Source organism: Maylandia zebra, linkage group LG12 (assembly GCF_041146795.1).
Source record: "Maylandia zebra isolate NMK-2024a linkage group LG12, Mzebra_GT3a, whole genome shotgun sequence".
NCBI classification, from domain to species: Eukaryota; Metazoa; Chordata; class Actinopteri; order Cichliformes; family Cichlidae; genus Maylandia; species Maylandia zebra.
This window is the reverse complement of record NC_135178.1, coordinates 21,921,119-21,942,834: the sequence shown is the minus strand read 5'-3', so window position 1 is coordinate 21,942,834 and position 21,716 is coordinate 21,921,119. Positions and strand designations below refer to the sequence as shown.

The following is a 21,716-nucleotide window of genomic DNA, read 5'->3' as shown; positions in this document are numbered from 1 at the left end:
TGGTGTAATATTGCACTGCACTTAGATTAAATACAAACTATACAACTGGACAGAACTATCAGGCTGTGTAAGGTCACTTTGATGGGATTGACCAGAGGAAGCTTGTTTTCCATTCCAGGTTCAAAACACACATGAAGTTCTGAAAGTCTGAAAAATATATAAAACCTCGGGTCAAAGTATCGGCAGTTATCTACACTGAGTTAACAATTGACTGAGCTGGGAACACTCGACCGCACACACAAACATATAACTAAGGAGCAATGATCTCAAGGTGTATGCAAACAGGAGTGATAAGCCAGCAAAAAAAAGTATCTCCCCCCCCCCCCACCACAGAGACACGTACACGCCTCTGTGTGGGCATTCCTGTGACAAATGCTTACAAATAAACAAAGAACCTCAATTTCCTTGTTCCAATTAGAGTTCAGATAAAAGCTAAATTTCCTCATTAATGCCGGGATTTTCAAGGCACAGGTTGGAATGGTGAAGCAGAAGCCAAAATGTACAATGTTTATTTGAGAGCAATCGTTCCCTAATAGTTGTCATCAAAGCCCCATTATATTTTTGCAAAAGCAATCCCTTTTTAAAAAATTAAAAGAAATACCCATTATAACTCTGCTCATTTTTCTGAAACATCTTTGTGGGGATGCATAAGCATTTCTCTATAGGGGAACTCTTCATTCTTATAAGACACAAACAAAGACACACGCACACACAAATCCCTCAGCTCAACTGCAGTAATCAGGACAATGCAGTGACCTAACCTGACCTTTGACCCACAAACTGGATAAATGTGGGCAAAGAACAGCATGCAATCCTCCGAGCAGACTAGATGCTGCATACACTGAGTTCATGGGCCCTTGTTATATTCTTCTGTCTGGTGTAAACAGAGAGGAAGCCTGGAATAAGTATACACTGGACTTACAATATACCACATACTGTTCCACTTGGCGTCATTATAGAATATGTTGTTTTGGGCTGGGCTGCTGTGGGCGGGGCTTGACAGCGAAAGGAGCGGGGCCTGTTTGAAATCCCTCTTGATCCTCCTTTTCACCACCTGCTGCTGTATCCACTCCACCTGAAACACACAAACAGAGACAGGCGATAGAAGAAACTGAGGAGGCTTACAATAATAACAGGGGAGCAGAATCACTTCGGAGATGACACAACCAGTATACAGGTGAAGTTCCAATGAACTGAATACTGAAGGTGAGGCAACATTTTAGGAGGATTTAAAAAAGAAAAAGTGCAAAGACATTGTCTATGTTTGCTCTTATTTGCCTTATGTGATGAACACGCAGAGGGAAAACAAAGAAACCACCTACAGAGACTAAACTACATTATACTGTTGTACGCAACCGAGCAAGACAGAAACAAATCTACTGAGTCTTAAGGGGGTGTTTTTCTTTTGGTGCTCAGCCTTAAAGTCGTTTTTATCCCAATGGACTGCCTATAAATAAGCGTAATAAGGTTTTATGTGCTGTCTCCTCTTTTAAACGTGGTAAAAGGTGAACAAATGAAGACTGCTGAAGTAAAACAAGCCACTACAAGCCCAAAAAAAAAAAAAAAAAAAAAAAAGCAAACTATAGATGTGGAAGACTCGCAAAGTCATGATTTATTTTTAAAGAGATATTTTAACCATGTCAGTGTTACTGTGGGCTCATCAGTTCGCTTCTCCTTTACGGAAAATTAAAAAAAAAATAAAAATGTTAAGACATTTGATGCACACATACGCACTAAAGGCTGTAAGGCCTCACAGGTAACATCAATCTCTCAAATGTTATGGGCTCGCTTCGAGGCGCAGAGGCATTCCTTGGCAGGAGCCTCGTTCAGACTTTGAGGCGGAATTTTCCAATGTCAAAATCCGTGCTGCCTGGATCCGAACGAGACGGCTGGACCCACTCGCGCCGCCCCAGTCAGCTCCTCTTAAAAACCTGCAAACCTTGTGTTTAGTCTAGAAGACTTCATCTGTCTGAGAAGGCCCGATCAGAAGTTTACGCGGACCCAGCGATGTTAACACAGAATCTGAAATATTAGCAGGTATGCGACTGGCACAACACAGAGCAGTTCTTTCTGAGACGTAAACATTTGTGTGATAAATGATCCAGGGATTCTCCGGCACCGAGTTTGCACCCAAACATGATTGTGCAACAGTTTATGGGGACGGGGGAACGGTGCACATTGGCACGAAATGTCAAGGTAGTTCTTCTTTATACAGAGTTTACAAAAGTGTGTAATTCTTCTGAGATGTCCGCCACACCAGCTTCTGTTTCTAGCTGTATAGACAGAATAATTTTCACACCGCAAGTGTTTTTGTTTTGCCGCTCAGCCCCGATAGTCCCAGAAATCTGAGGTTTTATTGAGCTATGTCCGACTGTAAAAGACAAAGCGTTTCTCCACATCAATAGAGCTCCAGCAGACAGGAGGAAGAGGAGGAGTAGAGAGAGAGAGAAGAAGAGAATAGCTGACATAATGACTGCAGAGTGATTATCTGGTCTCATGCACTGAAACAATCTGCCAGGCTCTCTCCGGAGAGTTTGAGAGCGAGGCAACAAGACAAGATAAGACGAGAGGAGAGGCGATAAAGAGCTGAAGAGAACGAGTCCCGGGAGAGTCAATAATATAAAAAAAGAAAGAGAGAGAGCTGGAAGGGAAGGGAAAACAAATAGCAAGAGAGACCAAACGACAGCAAGTGAAGGGAGGATAATTGAGTTTATAAATAACTGATTTAATAACTTGAGTATGTACCTCTTTAGAAATTGTGAAGGAGGGAAAGGAATAAAGTGCAAATGATGTAATTCAATAAATGACCTCCTATAAGGAAGAAAAGAAGATGGGAAAGGAAAAGGAAATGGCAAACCAGCGCAGAGAGAAAGATAAAGTGTAGAAACGAAACAATTTTTTAAAAAACCCAGTGAGAAATTTTACTTTAGCATGATGCTTCTCCCGTCTGCCAAGGTCTCAGCTCATTTCACTCCAACTTCTATCAGGACCATCAGTTTCAAAGCAACCGTTTACACAGACCATTAGCCTCAAAACAACACTGTCATCAAGAATTGTGCGTGAGTGTGTCTGCGCAAAACCACTGGTGTATCATTACAATTTGCATACATTAGCATACCATCAACCACAATCTTTGATCAGCAGTGTAACTCTTAACTGCTCTTGTTCGTAACTTGGCAAATTGCATGGATATCTGCCCCGTGTATACCCGTAAATCCTCCTTCACCGCCATCAGGGGCGACGCAAACGCTTCAAGAAACGACAAAAAACCCCAAAAACAATAAATTCATTTTTTGCTGAAGTTTGTCTCAGATGTCGCGGGGCAAGAAACACACGTTCAGAGGAATCTAAAAGAGTTTAAAGTGGCTTTAATGAACAAGGTCAACAACCACAGAGCTGGAATTTTAAAATGCTTCTGCATGCCAGCAAGTGTACACCCTACTGAAGCGCCTTTGAGCAAGACACTGAACCTGCCACCTCCTGGGATTTAGTATTGTTTGCTACCTAAAAGCTTAGTGTTGTGAATGAGAAAGGCTCAGCTGAAGCACAAACCATACTACATCTTTGGAGATTACTCTAGATGAGGCATCTTTGTAGACTGGTGTTTGCCAATTTCACATATTCTATTGACAAAGGGGCTCTTTTTTTCCTCTTTATGAAGGCTACGATGATTCAAAAATATTTCTGAAAGCAAAAAATTATTTAAGCCAACTTTGACCAACAACGTCAAGGCAGCTGCAACCTTGTAGATCCCTTGATCATGACTAGATTGTGAAAAGAGGTAAACTCTGTTATCCCAGTGCATCCCCAGTTTTAAAAGGTTACCTGAGGTGAGCTTTAAATATTACAGCTTCCATCAAACAGCACAAACACCATGAGCACATCCTTACACCATCTTCCAATTACACTGTGCTGCTCACGCCGACACAAAAACTTGCCCTTAATTTAAAAACTGGTTACGAAAAAAGCTGCTCAGATGAAGCGTGTATTTCACCACAGCTTTGCTAACATAGTAGCGTCCCTGCAGCATTACGCAGGGTCTGTAACATAAATCATATGCCTTACTTTCAGTATCTGTGTGTCATATCTATGCCTGCATTATTAACACAATAAGAGCTCAGTGGGTGGCAGCGTGCTGGCTGTGGGGGTGCTATATGTCAACATGAGATCGCAGACATTTGTATACAAATTCTTTACATCCCAAGGAAGAAGGCTCAGCTTAAAGGTCTAGAGGTGGAAATGCCAACACTGGCATCATAATTTCAAGACTGATGGCACCCATCCATCCATAGTCATTTATATCATTTACTTCTATTCTTAAGGAGCAACAAAAAAAGCCTGGTCTTCAAGAAAAACATGAATCCATGAAAAATTAATCATTTGTTTGTGTACACGGATAAGAACTGACATTTTTTTGGAACAGTAAGTGCAAATTTGTGAGTAATGCATTTCAACAGGGAGTGTATTTTGTGTCTCCGGCATGAATCTAGCCCAGACAAAACGGAGATGCGTCACCATTGCAATTTAAAAGAATAATAATAATACTAATAATAATACTAATAAAAAGTGATGGTACTTTAATTCCTAACCAAAATCAAATTGTTCTTAAACAGCTAAACTTAACCAAGTAAATAATATGAAAGTATAGTCTATAAGTAAGCATAGACCCTACAATGTTTAAAAATCTGTGAGGTGTTACAGCTTTAACTTGGGTCTTGTGAGCGGTAAAATGACCAAGTGCACCATGAACGCCTCCAGCCGCCTATTAAAAATGGAAAATATTCATTTCATGTACATGGACACAAAGATTTATGATCATTCAGATGAAAAATGGGGCTCAGAGACAAAAGATTTGGGTTTTCATGTTTTCATGTCCAGAAACAAGACTTGACAGAGTAGGTCGAGACCATTTCACAAACTGCGCTGTATATTGTGCGTGTTTAACTCTTCCACAACCTATTTCATGAAAATTTTTTAAACTTTCCACTGCTGTTGCTACAGTTGATGTTGGATTTCTTTACTGGGATTTTATTTTATTTTTTATTTTTTATTAAAAATACATGTTTATCCTCTCCCTTCCTGGATTACCAGAGGCAGATAACGGCCTATGTAACACTTTTTCTGAAGTCGTTGAGAATAATGCCATCCTTTATTGTGTCTGCTAAAAATCACTCACTGATAACAGCCTGCAGTTATCCGCATCAATTGTGCCATGAATGCGAGGCCCTATCCAAACAAAGCCAATATCGCCCGTATTATTGCCTCTAAAACTTCCCCATGTATCACTACCATTGTGTCAGTGCCAACTCACTGGCTGGCTCTGGGGCATAACGACCTCCTCCATTCATTTAACTGCAGTGTGGTGTAGCAGAGGAATGATCTGGTAGAACCTGTACCTCTGTCACCCTGCCTTTACTCCCAGTCTGACTCCCGCTCCTATCTCACTTCCTTTTTTTCCCCCTTTTTAAATCCCTTTCCTCGTCAGCCCCCCCCCCCCCCCCCCCTCTCCTTCGCTGCATTTTTCAGTCTTCTTCTCTGCAGGTGCCCATTTCTCTCTCAGATGGCCTGTCTCTGTCTCTCTCTCTCATTCCCACTCCAACCCCCTTCCAACCTCCCTCCCTCCCTCGCTCTCACTCTCATTCACTCTGTATAAGGGTTTGCAGGTGGCTCTAGCTGGCTGGGTCAGTAACCAGGGGAAACTGGGGAAGAGTTCACTTCAATAGAACAAATGGGAACAAATTGATCCACTTTTACTGCTGTTTGTGTGACGATGTTAGAGCTCCAGGCAAAAAAAAGCTAATGGATAGTGAGCAGAACACCCAGTGAAACCCTTGCAGTAACATGAGAAACCAGTTCTTGTCCTCTCTCTGGGGTATTTCAGAGACTCGGCCCTAACTCGGCCATCACAAACAGCGTGGGCCGTCACGGCCAGCTGTGGGGGCTCGTCTCAAAGCTTAGACTATTTTAATGGTTCATTTGTTAAACAAATTCAAACTAAAAATTCAGGATTCTCGGCCTAATGGAAATTTGTACTTGGGACTAAGATGAGTCTGATAAAATCTAAGGGTATGCACATTATCCCTGAGGTCCAGACACTAACTATGTCGTCTCCGTAATGCAATGAGCGTCCTCGTCTTCTGCATATCTATGAATACAGCAAGGCATCTGTGCGGTGAACAAAAAAATTCTGTGAGCCAAAAGAGAAAAAACACTGAGCATATTTTAATTGTTTAACAGTGTAATACGTAGATATGAGCTCATTTTGGTAGTTTTACTACGTGGTAAACCGCTGTCCTGATGTGGCGGAGCAATAAAACATTCAAATTTAATTTTGTTGTCACGGCTATTTTGCATTTTAGTCTATCCCAGTGAGGATTCAGCTGCAAACCACACCTGGCTCTCAGTTTTCATGCACATGTCTGAATAGATGACTTCAAGTAAACAAGAGCCTTTCTAAGTGAAACCGGCTGGAAGCACCGTGCTCCTTCAGCTAGAAGGCGTTCGGCAGTTGTTTCTCCCTACTAATCTCTGCGCACACATCAAAAGGACACTACAAAAGGAGAAAACAACCACTGTCGTGCTGTAATTGTTGTTTACAGTAAACTTGAAATGTCTGGAAATAGATTTCAGGCAAAGCAGACTAAGTGTACTTGAACAAAAAAAGAGAAAAGACTGCGGCTGTCCAAACTCTCTTGGAACTCCCAGCATGAATGACTCACGAGCATGCGTCAGCAGAACTGAGCAAGGTGCATGCCGAATACTGCTTAATACAAAAAGACAAGTTCGTATAGATAGCCACTTAATTAGGTACACTTGTTAAGCTGCTCGTGGCATGGCACCTCAGTGCATTTAGGGATATAGACATGGTCGAGACCACCTGCTGAAGGTCAAACCAAGAAGAAAGGTGGGTTACAGCAGCAGAAGACACTGGGTGCCACTCCTGTCAGGTCAGAACAGCTAAAAAGAGGATATCGGATTCCACAACAGAAGATTTTAAAAAAATGTTGCCTGATCTGACGAGTCTCCAGTTCTGCTGTGATATTCAGATGTTAGGGGACAGAATTTGGCATAAACAACATGAAAGCATGTATCAATGCTGCTTGGCATCAACAGTTCAAGTTGTTGTTGGTGATGTTGGGATATTTTCTTTTCCAAAGTTGAAGTTATTTTTACTTTTGTTCCCAACTTTGCTCATTTGAATTGAAGTACAGGGATTGGAGAAGAGGCCACTTAGAGGCAAAAGGTAGAGAAGGGTAAATATCTACTCGGAAAGAGGGTGTACTGACCTGTACTAAACTTCAGACGCTCCACAACCAACTGTGGAAGAAAACTTCTGCTGCAGAGAGCCTGTTAAGGCCAGGTTTGAAAAATAGATATGTCCACACACGACTAACAGATTCCAGCTGTGCAACTACAACAATTACACTTGTGGCTCTCGTGTCAACATTTTTTCTCCTAGTTGATATTTAGGGGCATGAAACAGAGTAAAGATTATGACCTCTCTATGCGGTAAGACAAAGAACTTACGGCATGCATCGCATCTGCCACCAGCACCAAAACAGCATATGATGAAAAGTTTTCTTTGACCTACTTTGATGTGAAATTACAATGACAGCTTAGAAGGAGCAAAAAAAAAGAAAAGAAAAGGTTAATAAATAAGCCAAAAGTAACGTTCAAAAACAACAATGCAGTCATGCATATTTTCACAGATACAGCACGGCGCAGGCTCTCCCCTGCGACAGCACTGACAGTCGTCTACGTTCTCGTGCATGTAAACTGTGCCGCACTCCAGACAGAAATCAGAGGATGCAAAACCTTTAACAAATTATGTTTGATCAAGAAGCTTTTAAGATGTTTCCAAATAGCTTGTCCTGAAATACTTTCTGCAGGTTTTCCCAGATTTCTGCATCCTGGGAGTCCAAAATGACTACAGCAGCTACAGCCACAACATCCACGTTTATAGGAAATGTGCCAAGCTGAACTAAACTCAATCTAGGATCCCATCGGCAACCCTCTGATGCTTTAGCCTCTGTAGACAGAGCCAATATTTCAGGGCTTCCTTTGTAGCCAGCAGATATCTGGGACAATACTTCCTCTTAAGTCCACTTGTCATTGTTTACGACTGTCAATCGATTTTCAAAAGCTACGTGGCATCAGGGGCCAACAGCTTCAAGATTGCATTTCAGTGTTCCCTTTTTTCCTTGTTCACCTCCATGCAGTCAAAAGCTGTTCAAATGGGATTCATCAATACAATACTATACAATACAATACTGTTTCATGAACCCTGTTTGTCCTTGTTTAAGGGTCAAGGTGACGCCACGTGCCCTCTCACAGCCTGGAAAAATAAGCGGTCTTTGACCTGAGAGGCAAGTGACACTGCAGTTAGGCGGGTGCCATAAAGTGGTAATCTGTGCTGTGCCTCATCTCCATGGTAACATGTGTGCCAGAGTCTACTGTGGATGGTAGGGTGCGCCTTTCACGGCATCGCTACACCCCTCTGACTCACCCACACACAAAACACACACGGCTGTCATTATTACAAAACCTGATTGCAAAACATCATTAGCAGAATGCCAGACCTCGCTGCTGCCAAACTGGCTGTCACGTTGATCCCAAACCTCATAGACAGGTCCGCAAAAAGGACAGCCAGTCAGCAAGGGAAACACCGACAGCTCTATTTCGCTCCACTTTTCATTTATTCTGTGTCTCCGATGCATCTTTCTCCTTCTTCCGTGCATTCTAATAGGCAATCTTCTGTTTCCTGTCATTTAACCTCTTCTCTCTAATCTAGTCTTTTTTTCTTTTCTTTTTTTAAATCTCTCAGTTTCCCAGCCAGCTGGCATCCGGACACAGACCTTCCTCCAGCGTGGCACAGTGTCAGGCCCAAGAGGGCAAGAGAACCAAAGACAGAGGGAGGGGGACGAGTGCACAGAAAGCAACAGTGAGAAAAGAGGGAGCTCTTGACAGGTGATGACAGCAGGTGAACAGAAAAAACAAAAAACAGCTGAGTGGCCCAAAAATACAGAGAAAGGAAACTGAAGAGAAACAATGAAACAGGATAACAGATAAGCGGGTAAAGAAGGTGACAGACGGCTCCTTTTCTTTCTTTTCCTCCTCTTCCCGTTTCATCCCGTCTTCCAGTAATCACACTGATTCATCACCATCATTCTTCAGCAGTCGCCGTGCATTTATGAGTCCGACACAGATTTATTCGCCGTTCAGAATCTGCATGCAACATCGCCGCTGCTGTATGTAAACGCTGTAAGAGGCATCGCTGCCCTGTTTCCTCAGGATCAAGTCCCAGCCTGTTCAAGAAAGTGACCCGCTTCATCAAACAGGCAGACATCAACAAGTCTGAGTCAGGTACTAAGATGACAAAAATATGCAAAATGTGAGATAAGGAGGTTTCACATGTCTTGGACGAGTCAAACGGTCTTTTACTTCAAAGGCTTTTTAAATCTACTGTAAACATAAACAAGACATCAGAGGAGCAGACAATTGTACAATCGTGTGAACAACCAACAGGTTTGATTTAGTGATTTGTCCCCCGTGTTTTGATAAAGCTCAGTGTTGTGATGTGGAGGCCTCGTGTGTAATTCGGTCCGGGTTTGTTGACCCGATGAAGTGACGAGAAGAGCACTGACAGCGGTTTAGATCAAACTCTTGTTCAAACGGAAAGTTTTTTCTCAGCTGACGACAACAACAACAAAAGCATGTTATTTACTTTACTAAGGCTGTATTTTAGAGTTACAAAAGAAATCCTGCCCACAGTGATGTGAAACCAAAAAACAAACCTCATAATAAAGATCAAATATTCTGATTTATGATTATGTCACGTTGTGTTATGGTGATCCACAACCATCATGGAAAAATTTTGTTTTGTCCGTGACGGATTCTGTAGGAGAGTTGTGCCATCTGATCTGCCACAACCAGGTTCCTCTGGCTGAGATCAAGATAAACTGTCGGTTTATCATCAGGAAAACACAGAGCAGCTGTGGCTTCACTGGGATCTCAACGCTTGGACGGAAAAGTTTAGAATTTCTCTGAATTTGGATTTACTAGGGCTCCACTCTGACCCCTGGGCCCTATTTCAGGAAGCCAGTTTAGAAAACTCAGAGTGAAAAACGATACTCAGGGTTGAGTAACCCCAACTGTCCAACTCGGAATATTCGGTTTCAGAAAGGCTGATAACAATTAATTCAATCAACGCGGAGTTGCTTTAACCCCAAGTTAAACGCGTGCATGAGGATACATAAAGCCCTGATTAGTGGAGCACAGATTAAGCGAGTCACCATGGAGACGGAGGGAAAGAAGGCGCGGTCAATGTATTTTACAGCGCTTGAGGCCGAAATTCTGATGGCAGCATATGCCGATAACATGCAAATTCCGCGGGAAAAAAGTAACACAGCCTCAGCTGCAAAACAAAGGGAGCATGCATGGCAAAACATAGCCGACAGAGTCAATGCGTGAGTGTTAATATAAACATTGATCTAGGGATTTCCACCCATTTAACACGTTATTGTATTTTATTTTATTTTTTATTTCATACATTTTATTTTGTGATGTGATGTGAGCACAGGTGCAACCCAACAGGCCCCAAACGTTCCTGGCAGCAAGTAAAAATGAAATATAAAAATATAGTCCAAACAGGTAAGGTGTAATTGTATTATGAGCCATAGTGCTTGGTCTGTTTGTCCGATGTAAATCAATTGCAGTTAGAGGCTACATTAATTTCCCCTCTGTAAGCACTTATTGAAATTATCTGAGCACATTACAAGTACATATTTGCTTACTCGGTATGCTCAAATGTGACCCGTTATAGCCAACAGAAAAAAAAGCGGAGGCCCGAAAAACAGGTGGGGGTCCTCCACCACCACCACCACTCACAGAGGCTGAGCAGTTGGCTTCTACATTTGTGACAATGTTGGCAGCATCACATATGATCTTCACAGTGCACAGAACACAAATTAGCATCCATTACTATAATGAAATAATTTGTTAGTTTGACATGCTACAGGGAGCTATGTACCTGTACATTAATGCTGTGGAAAGACTTCCTGTTCACATAGTCTCCTTCATTTACTGAAGGAGCAATGATTGGAATGTGAGTGCCATCTATACAGCCAATCACGCCTGGGAACCGTGAAAATAAATGTAAAATTTAAGTAGTAGTTCAAGTATCACCACATCATGAATTAAGTTTCGTTCATCCTGATACCTGCAATTTTGTGGCATCCCTCTTTGATAAATCTTGTGGGTCTATGACCGGGGAACACCACAAACGAGTACAGGAGACGTTTCAGTGCAACTGTAACATTCCTGACTGCCCGACAGACGGTAGCCTTGGAAACGTGCTCAGCGTCACCAATATTATACAGAAAGCTCCCGTTTGCAAAAAACCGAAGTGCGATACAAATAATATGTACAGAACTGAGAGAATGTCCGCGATGTGTCACATGAGCAATATTAGGCCTGAGGATGTTATTCAAATGAATTATAGATTGTGCTGAAAAACGGTAACGTTCACACAGGAAATCATCAGGAAATGATAAAATGTCCAAACGCGCTCTAATCACTCTCTCCCGGCGGAGAGCTCTGCGGAGAATTTGGGCTTCAACATCTACTGGCTCTTCAAGGAAGGAGCACGCCATGTCTGACACTTCCTACAGTCAGGTTTCTGACAAAGAGGCGGAGAAGGTCAGGGTTAGTTGAAGTAAACCTGCTAGGGGGCAGGTTAGCTTCACGGAGTGTGTCGTCATAGTAACTCACTCAGAATTAATCTAAACTCGCTTTGTGAAACCGAAAACCCAGAGTTTTCGTTAACTCAGGGTATACTTACTCAGAGTTTGCACTAAACCGGCTTCCTGAAATAGGGCCCTGGTCTCTGACAAGTAGGTGGCTATATGTACACACACACACACACACACACACACACACACACACACACACACACACACACACACACACACACACACACACACACACACACACACACACACTGGACACTTTATTAGATACACCTTAACTCACAACTCACTGCATCCAGTTACAATTTAGGTGACCTGCTGAATATGTTGAGGCATGCTCAATAATCCAGGTTAGGAAATCCCAGAAAGTTGCTTTTGTTCATCTGGAAGCCGAGTTTTCAGTGGAAGAAATGTTTCATCGCTTATACAAGTAACTTCTTCAGCTCACTGCAGGCTTCCCCCAACACGACTGCCTAACAGTGAGATGTGAACTCAGTTTTATAATCGTTGATATTCAAAGGCTATGAGCACTATTCACAGAGAAGTACAATCACACCATCGTAAAATGGTGAAAGATGTACTCTTACGGCCCCTTCCTCGGTTCAACTATGATTGTTCCACATAAGTACTCCACATCCTACCACTCTTGCTCACAATGTCACAAATCTCTGATCATCTCAAACTACTTTCTTGAGTAATCTACCGGATCTCAGTTTAGTGGAGAACCTTTGGGATGTGGTAGAACAGGAGATTCACATCATGGATGTGCAGTAGACCGTTCTACACCAACCGTGCTATCATGTTCACATGGACCGAAATCTGTGAAGAATGGTTCCAGCACCTCATTGAAACTGTGCCATGAACAATTAAGGTAATTCTGAAGGAAACAGGGGGTCCAGCCCAGTACTGGAGTACGGTGAATCAACCATTGTCAACACTGTTGACAAGTTTATTTCAAGGAAAATTATATTTTTAATCTTCTTTTATCTCCTTTAACCTCATCAAATTCAAACTAAAAGCAGTAGTAGGCAGATTTCATCATTATTCACTTGGCTGTTCGCAGGATGAACCACTGCAGAGTAAGATGACAGCCCTTGTAAGAGGTGTATGAAAAATCTACTGAAAACATGTTCAATTCTGGCAAAAGGTCCTCAGTGTATGCTAAAAGTTAATATTTAACTTATCAGTTAAAACCATCTTAACTCAAGGTCCACTTGCTTTTTCCAGAACTGCAAACAGAACCTCATGATCTTCATCAGCGGATGGAGTTTGTTCAGTTGAGTCACCTGATGATAATCAGTCATCTCCATCACAAGTGAGTGAACTTTGTACAGATTTGAACACCACACGTTATCCAGGAAAAGGAACTTGAATTAAGATCATATAAAACTACCTACAGTATCATTTCAGCACAAAAGAAACATTGATGCTCAATCTTTCATAAACAGCACAACAGACTTACCTTAGGCTCCATGGAAATGAAACTATGGCGACCACGGCTGGACAAAGTCGACCTCTTAATAGTCCGACTATGGAAGAAGTGATAGTGGTCTCTGAGATCCCCAATCTGCAAAACACACAAACAGACTATTCATCACCACTATGCCTTTCTCTGCTATAGTCTCCTAAAAAGTGAGCTTCATTTTTAATGCTGCTCACAGTTTTCTAAAGTCAAGGCGCAGGTCTCGCCATCTTCTCACTGCTGATTTATTCCCTGCTGAGAGCAAGACTATATTGTCAGAGAACCAGCGCACAATGGTTGGTTTGAACGTTAGCAGCGGCGGAAGTAACAGAAGTTGGGAGTTATGTCTACAAGAGGAAAACCAAGTTGGATAGTATCTGCAAGTCATCTGTGAACTTCTTGTCGTAGCTGTTCTTATAGCTACTGACATGAGAGGTTCAAGCTTTGGACCCAGCGCTTTGCGGCACCGCTAACAGTTAGTTTCGTTTTTGTTTGTTTTCTAAAACAAGTGGAACTTGTGGAAAGGATGTATCAGTGAGCCACCGTCATTATTTCAGGGCTCTTAATCATTGTTGTTTAAAATAGATCTTTATAACTCTTTATGGCTGCACGATTGTTGCAGTGCTGCAGAAAGAATATGGGCCTGTCATCATTAAAAAGGCTGAGAACCACCATAGCTTTAAGTATTTCAAAACATTTTTCTAAAAAAGGTCATGTTTTTGAATTATAATGACATTTTTCTCTCTTAATATTTGTTTTTTCCCAGATATTATACAGAAACCACATTTAGGCTCTTAAATCAATCAGATAAAGGACAAAAGGCTGTGAACTTTAAAAAGAAAAAGAAAAAAAGGAGGGACAGCGAGGGGCAGACAAGTAAAGTGAAAACAGACAAACACAGAGAGGCCAGACAAATGTACAGATAGACACACACACAAAGATTTTGAGTGACAGAGGATCCACAGACAGACAATGTTAGACGGAAAGCTGCTGGTCGGTGATTAGTTTTAATAATTGATAAAGACCAAACAGTCCCTCAGATGATCAAACTGTCATGGCTACCAAGGGTCCTGTGCTATGTCACTGATCCTTCCACTGCCACAGAGCCCATCAGATCAGCTTTCGGCTCATGTACCGACACACACTCCAAAGTAGAGATGGATAAAATGAGAGGCAAGAAAGTGCCAATAAATCCATGACTTTCAGTATAACATCTAACCTTCAGCGTGCGTTTTCAATCTTAACTTGAAAAACAGCTAAGCCTACAAATATGGCTTGTTGCTCTAGATATGACTGTGTGATCATATGGGCAGGCACATTACGGTAGACTGAAATTTTATCGGAATAATTCAAGAGTGAATCACAACTTCTACTCAACTGTTGGGAATTACACATCTCAGTCCTGCAGAAAAAACACTTCATCAGTGATTCATGATGTCTTACTTCTCCAGACCTTTTTCACTAGAAGCAATAAATCTCCATATCATCTATATTTCATGACCAATAGTACCAAGAAATGCCAAAAGGTGATGCGCGTTTTCCCTTTGGACCTTAATGTTTCATACCTGTAAGACTAATGTCTCATAACAGGACAAAGACTTCAGGACAAAACACACAGGCTGAGACACTGCGGTACTTTGACACCTTCTTGCTTCACGGTGCAAACACTGCAGCTTTATCACGGCCTCTCAAACAAATCGAGGACAATGCTCAATAATCAAATGAATCATTTTTTCAATGGAAAACTGATCGTTTCATGTGTTTGGATTATTAGCGTTGTCAAAAACAAAGGTGTTACTCTAGACATTGCACTTGTTTAGTTACCTCTAGAGTAACAATGCTGATTGGCCTGATGCCTTTAACAAATACTACAAACTGCACAAAATATGTAACATGTCGTTGATGTCATGATGCACACACTTCCTGCACATGTGTGTCTCTAGATTACGACCAGTGGCTTTCACGGGCTCTCTCATCTCCTCAAAAAAAAACAAAAACACCAATTTTAACAGAGATCCACGTCTGAGGCCTTGTCAGCTGATTTAGCCAGTGTCTTAGTCTGGGAAGGGGGCTCCATAGTTAAGAGGATTACCCAGAATTCCCCAACGAGGTGCTCCCTCTCTCCATGCCAACTCTTTTCATCCATCCGTCCATCTATCGTCCTTTCTTTCACTCCCTCCTTCTCCCATCTCCCAGTGTGTGGTTATCTTTGTCTGTGCTCTTCTTTCCAACCCTGTGAAGAAGACCATATTGTCCGCCACACTGTTTTCTATCCATTCATCTTTTTTTCCCCCCCCTCACAAATTTAAACTCCATCTCATTTAGTGGCTATTCCCAGAATTATTTCATTACTAGCCCCAGCAAGTTTTTTTTTGATTTACAAACGCTTGGCAGCTTAAGTTCTTCGTGCACATACATGAGTGCTGCACTGATATCAGGAGGACTGGGTGGGTGTCAGAGTTCACATTAGGCAACCAAAAGTGTGTTGCTATCGCTCCCATGGGAGCGGCTTTCGGCTGACCCCCAAACCAGGAAGTGAAGTAAAAACTTGTCTATGAGGTGTCAAAGTCCAGTGAGCCTTCCTGTATTGAGATGGAAATTAGGGCGAATGGTGGGGGTTGGAAGCAACACTCCACCACTCCACTCCACAGGAAAATTCCTATGGGGGTGGTATAGAAAGAGGGGGGTCCACACATTAGTTCCCGTCAAAGAGAGGGGATAAACGAGGCCATTAAGGCCTACTCTCTAGGGTGTATAGTGGGTGGGCAGGCTGGATAAGGTGGAGGGGTGGAGGTTCAATAGCTGTTGACTGGACTACCCCACAACAACCTGTCAGAATGCCCCCTCTGTTCCATGCTGTCTTCCATGTCGACCGCTGACAAGTGCAGGCTTGAACTGCCCACGTAGTTCAGTCGTATGTGTGAGGTCCACATTTGTGTGTCTTCTCTCTTTTGTTAAAACAAAACAAGTACTATGCTAAAAAAAATAATAATTTTAAAACATTTCCTAAAACCACATTTGGACCAAGTTAACAGATAAATTCCTCATCTGGTGTTTACCAATAAAATGACAAAACATAAAAAGAAAGGAGGCACATCTGAAGCCAGTGTCTGTGCGTGTATGTTCTTCACCAGATGGATCCAGGAGTTAGTTTACACCATGTTAAGCAATGGCACCTGCTTTTGGCCTGATGCGGCTGATCTAATCGATACTGGAGGGCCTTGAACAGTGGAATTATGTACAGTATGGGGAATTAAAGAGAAAAAGACAAAACAAAAACAGCTTGAGCAGCCCCGTTTACTACTATATAAAATGGTGTTTGGCTCACACACCAAGGACTTTTGAGTGAAATCTTACACACAGAGAGAGAGAGAGAGCGAGAGAGAGCGAGAGAGAGAGAGAGAGAGAGCGAGAGCGAGAGCGAGAGCGAGAGAGAGAGAGAGAGAGAGAGAGAAGTCACTTCCAAGCTCATAAACCAAACAGCACCGCTAGCCGTCACTGGGGTGGCAAAACGACCAAGCACATGAGACTTCAGTGGAAACACCGTGAAGAGGCACCTGTTGTGCCATCCTGCAGCTGGTCTACTTTCTTTGTTCCTTAAAGCTTCTCCTTCCCTGGTCTGTTTCAGAGTTAAAAGAACCCGAGTTGGCTCAGGTTTGGACTTCAGACTTTGAGGTTTAATCGCGCAACTTTGCCGCCTTGGAAGAGGCATATTAAGCCCAATTTTAAGAGTTGACGAAAACACAGAGAGACACAAATTAGAGGCAACTTTGACCGGATCAATAAGCAGTAAGACACATACCTGTCCCATGTTTCTATAGCCGTATTTTTCCGCTATCCGGTCAGCCACCTCGGGTCCCCCGGCTATCCTGACTGCCCAATGGTTGGTGTAAATCCGAGCTTTGCACGGCGGGGACGCAAAGCCGAGGTAGAGCGCCAGGACGCATAGCAAGCCTCTTCTCCAAGCGGCGTTGTGGACCATCTTTTAAACAGACTCTTCTCCTCCTCCTCCTCCTCAGCCGACCAGGCAAACAACCAAACTTCTCTTCTCGCCGAGAGAGGCTCTCATAGAAACACAAATATCCCGGCAAAAGAACTGAGAGAGAGAGAAAGAGAGAGAGAGGAATGGGGAAGGAAAGGAGGTCCGAGGGGGAAAAATACACCTTATCTTCAAACCTCTCTTTTTCACATGGGAGAGTTGGAAGTTTCGTGCGTCTTCTCTCTATTCCCCCCCTCTCTCTCTTTCTCTCTCTCTCTTTTTCCACGGTGGATAGAGAGGAAGTGTGAGTGTGTGAGCGCTGTGCGTCTTCTGCGCGCAAAGTTCGCGTACGTGTGTGCGCGCAGAGCTCCTCAAAGCTGATTTCTGCTTCTCCACGAACAACTCGGATGTTGCTCGTTCAGCTCATCGGGCTTTCATGTGGCGAAATGGCTACAGCGCCTCCCCACAAATAACTAGCTGACACTCTGGAGAGTAGAAACAACTCAAGCCGCGGGGTTTCCCTGCCGAGCTCCGCTGGGTCTTAAAGACACTCGACTTGGATCCGCCGCCGCTGCCCGCCTGTCTGCCAGACGCAGATCAGCCGCAGGGAGGGGTCAAACCGGGGGCTCCAAGGGATTCCTCCAAGAGCCCCCTCACCCTTACTCAATACCCTCTCAAAATTAAGAATTAATTATCTCAAAGTCGAGTGGAAATTATAGAAATCGAACTTTATTTTTAATTACTTTTGATTTTTTCATCAATTGACTGACAAAAGACACTGTGACTGCAAAGAGTGAACATATCCGCTGATGTGTACCTTAGGGTAATTTTCCATTTTCCTAACTGGTGGAGCAAGTACCCCGGGGGGTATTACTGCAGTAGCCTGGGGGTTAAGTAGACAAATTAGTAGTTAAAAAAACCCAAAAGAACCTTATTTAACTAAGGTAGCCTGAGCAGCTTTGAGCAGAAAAGGTAACAGTTATCTAAAACGAATGTTTTAGGGGCAGAAAGGCAAAAAAAATATGGATCCATTATTTAAAATATTATTAATTGTTAAATATTTTATCAAAAAACAAGTATCTTACAAAATGTTTTTGATGTATATACTGTTAATATAATATATAAATATAGACCTATATGGATATATTTTCTAAGTAATTAGGAAGTGTGCTGCTTAAAGTAGGCATAGGTTTAAATGTATTTGCTAAAGAACAGTTTAAATAGGCAGCCAACATAACTGGATCCAATATTTTAAAATATCAATATTGGAGATATGGGAAATGGCTAAAATTGCTCACTTAGAGTATGAATAATATACACTTTTTGCAAGTATAGGAATTTAAAGCTAATAGTTTGAATATATATGTGTACAGTACTTTGCAAATGTCTTGAGCCGCACCTCATTTCTTGATATCTATATATTTATTTATATTTTATAAGAGTAGTGGATGAATGGCTATGACTGACTGTTTGAAAGCAGGTCAGATCCTCTTTTAAATCTGTTCAAATAAATACATTTGAACTTGAAACATTTGAGTTTCTGGAGTCCCTGTGACAGTGCTGGGGATGATAATGATACAGAACTGACCCCAAAAGTGATTAGTATTATCAGCAGATTACCTGTTATGTCTGTTTTCTTGATTTTGGGATTAATCCCCCCAAAAAACACAGACAAACTTTTAAAGGTAGAAAGAAACATGTTGAGATTCTTCACTGGACCTGATATGACAATCTACACTTTTGATATTCTGCAAATTAATTTATAAAAAACACACAGGAGTGTGCACTTTACATCTGGTGACTCCGATGGGAGTGCTGTTTTCTAACGATCGACCGTTTCGCAAGCTTTCCCTGACTGACAGATTTTTATATGTTTGCCCGCGTATCACATTTCAAAAGCTGTGGTGTTTTTCCCTTACTTTTCACCCTGAAAAGTTCACCAGCTAACAAGATGGCTCATTATACTTTGGATGCAGCTCGTTTTTCCCGCACCTTGAAATCTGCTTTTGAATGCATGCTTTGTCAGTCTCTCTGGCCAATATTGACACAGACATGCCAACGTAAAGTTGAGCAAACTATGACCTTCACCTCAGCCATCATCCAATGAGAAACAACCACAGATGTGTAAATATTATTTATCCAGAAAGAAAATATTCTTCTTATTTACAGAAGACACCTAATCCCTCTTTTAGTTTTGTCAGTTTGATGATTCTTTACGTCACGATTAATGATTTGCCGTGCGGATTGTTTCGAAAATATCTTAGGTTAGTTCGCTTGAGTTGGGTTTGCCTTCGGCTACATCTTTGGATGCTCGACTGCCGCTTTGCTGTATGTCGGGATTATGTGCCTTCCTCCAATACTGGTTTAATGCACATTTTCTTCTATATCAGTGAAGCTCTAGATGTCATGGCCCCCCAGATCACAGCCCAGGTCAAAGCCGAGTGAACGCTGTCATTGTGGAATGTGTTCAGAATTGAGCCTTTCATTCAAGGTCCTTGTTGATTGATGGGTTTTTGTTTTGCAGCAGTTTCCTGGCGACGTCTCTGTTCGCACTGAAAACTCTGTTCTGAGTGGTACACAAGTAAAAATCAGCATAATTGCACTAATTACAGCCAATTTTATTGCTGAATGGACCCCGCTGCCACGTCTTACAACAAGCGGGAGGACAAGACCATCTCACGGCACGCTCAGATAGAGACGAAAGCGAGTTAAAAAGGCAGATCCACTGATCGCACTCCATTCAGCAGGGTGAGAAAAGAAGAGGAGACAAGATACAGCAGAAATTGATCTGGGCATCAAAATTGAGCACCCAGGTCACGAGACAGCCTTGAGCAATGGGGCCCCCTGGTTTCCATTCAGGTCTTAGCTGTCGCGATATCCTGCGTGACAGCTTCACAGCTCCCAGAGTCTTCTCCAGGGAGAGAACCGAGTGAATCCCAACAAAACGTCTTTGTCGACATCTGAGAGCGGAGTGGTCACACGAGTGTCAACAAACACTCCGAGGGGCATTCCTGTGTGCATTCCTGTGCCTCTTCAGTGGAATAACAGGGTGAATCGCGTGTTTGAAGCCAAACACAACTTCGGGGGGGGGGGGGACTCCACGATACAGTACAATAGAAGGCCTCAACAGGAAACCGCAGCCAACAAGCTTCATTCAACAAGGACACAGCTAATTTGTTCATTCAGCATTGAGCCCATCACTTCTACAGGGAAACATCCCACATGATTTTTCTTCCATCAGCACAGGCATGTTATCAGATGTGAGCTAGTCATGTAAATGCATCCAAATTGCTTTCTAATGTCTCCACATTCTGTCATTGGTTTGCTTTCCTTTTCTCTCCAAATGTTCTGTTTTTTGCTCTTTACTTTCCTTCACGTACCTTTATGTCCCTTTGGTTATTTCCCATGGCTCCTTGGCCTATTACGTATTGGTATCTCTCTGGGCGGACATCCAGGGAGCTGAGGCAACTTCACTTTGACCTTTGACCTTGTCGTTTTAGGCTCCTGCACTTAGGCCACAATAGCACCTGCCATTCACCAACTTTCTCTCCTCGCTGTCCTGAATTTTATCCTCCCATATAACCATCATTCTCCTCATCTCTTCACCCTTTCCTTTGTCCAACACATTCCAGGGTTATATAGGCTCCTCTGGGTGTTCACACACACTCTCTACATTCACTTGAGACAATGAATGTAGGGTGGAGACAGAGAGCAGTATAGCTAAAACTTTGAAGGTCCATCTGTGAATGTTGTCACCACCAGTTTTCTGTGTACTTATCAGGCAAAAATGACTCAAATAATCTGCAAAAACAAAAAAGTGTTTGTTTTTTTTAGGTTTGATCACCTCACATTTAGACACACTCGTGTAGCATCACACGTATGAACTGTGTACATTGATCTGCCTCAGTATTAAAACCAGCTTCATGAAGGCCCCACTCTCTGTGCTGCTCAAACAGGCCTGAACCAGCTGTATATGGATGTAGGACCTCTGGAAGCAGAAAGCTGGCAGAAGAGCTTCCGTGAATTAGGCTTGTTCCAGTATATCCCACAGACTGGGATCAGGGACATTTAGGGGCCCTTTCATCACCTTGATACTTTGTCACGTTACACAAGCCGAGCTGTTTTTTCAGTGTCACAGGGCACTTTGAACTTTTGAGGAACAGCATGCCGCTGCCATGTGAAGCATGTCAGGTTGATATACTGATAAAGACCGAGTGTCTGCCAGTAAAATAATGCATTGTAACAAAACGGTCAATGTGACCCTTGTCAGTGGTTTTCACCAGCACACTCAGTCTGAATATTTTGATTTTCATAAGAGGATTTATTTGATATGTTCCTGTAACAGTGATCCACTCAGTCTGGGCTCCTGGGTCAAAAGTCTGTGTATGGCATGGAATTAATACCCACATAGGGCAGTTATATACTGCCACCAGGTGGTGACTGATAAGTTACACACAATTGCAGTTGAACTCATCACCATTTCTAACCATGCCTTCGCCTCTACACAAACAGAATTAAACTTCCTCAC

At 42.5% G+C, this 21,716-nt stretch overlaps 1 protein-coding gene across 3 annotated transcripts in view; it reads right to left on the bottom strand.

The window, feature by feature from the left end:
* The window catches only part of pcsk5b (proprotein convertase subtilisin/kexin type 5b), a 90,539-nt gene extending 72,855 nt beyond the window's left edge, over positions 1-17,684 (bottom strand). For 2 of the 3 annotated variants that reach the window (XM_014413997.4, XM_076890894.1), the window contains exons 1-3: positions 17,012-17,668; positions 13,210-13,314; positions 923-1,075 (exon numbers count right to left, since the gene is read on the bottom strand). In XM_014413997.4, coding sequence (XP_014269483.3) covers positions 923-1,075; positions 13,210-13,314; positions 17,012-17,191 — 438 coding nt within the window. In that variant the 5' untranslated portion in view covers positions 17,192-17,668. Of the gene's footprint in view, positions 1-922; positions 1,076-13,209; positions 13,315-17,011 lie in introns of all 3 variants that reach the window. The other variant, XM_076890895.1, reaches the window with a different exon arrangement.
* Positions 17,685-21,716: the final 4,032 nt, after the last annotated feature.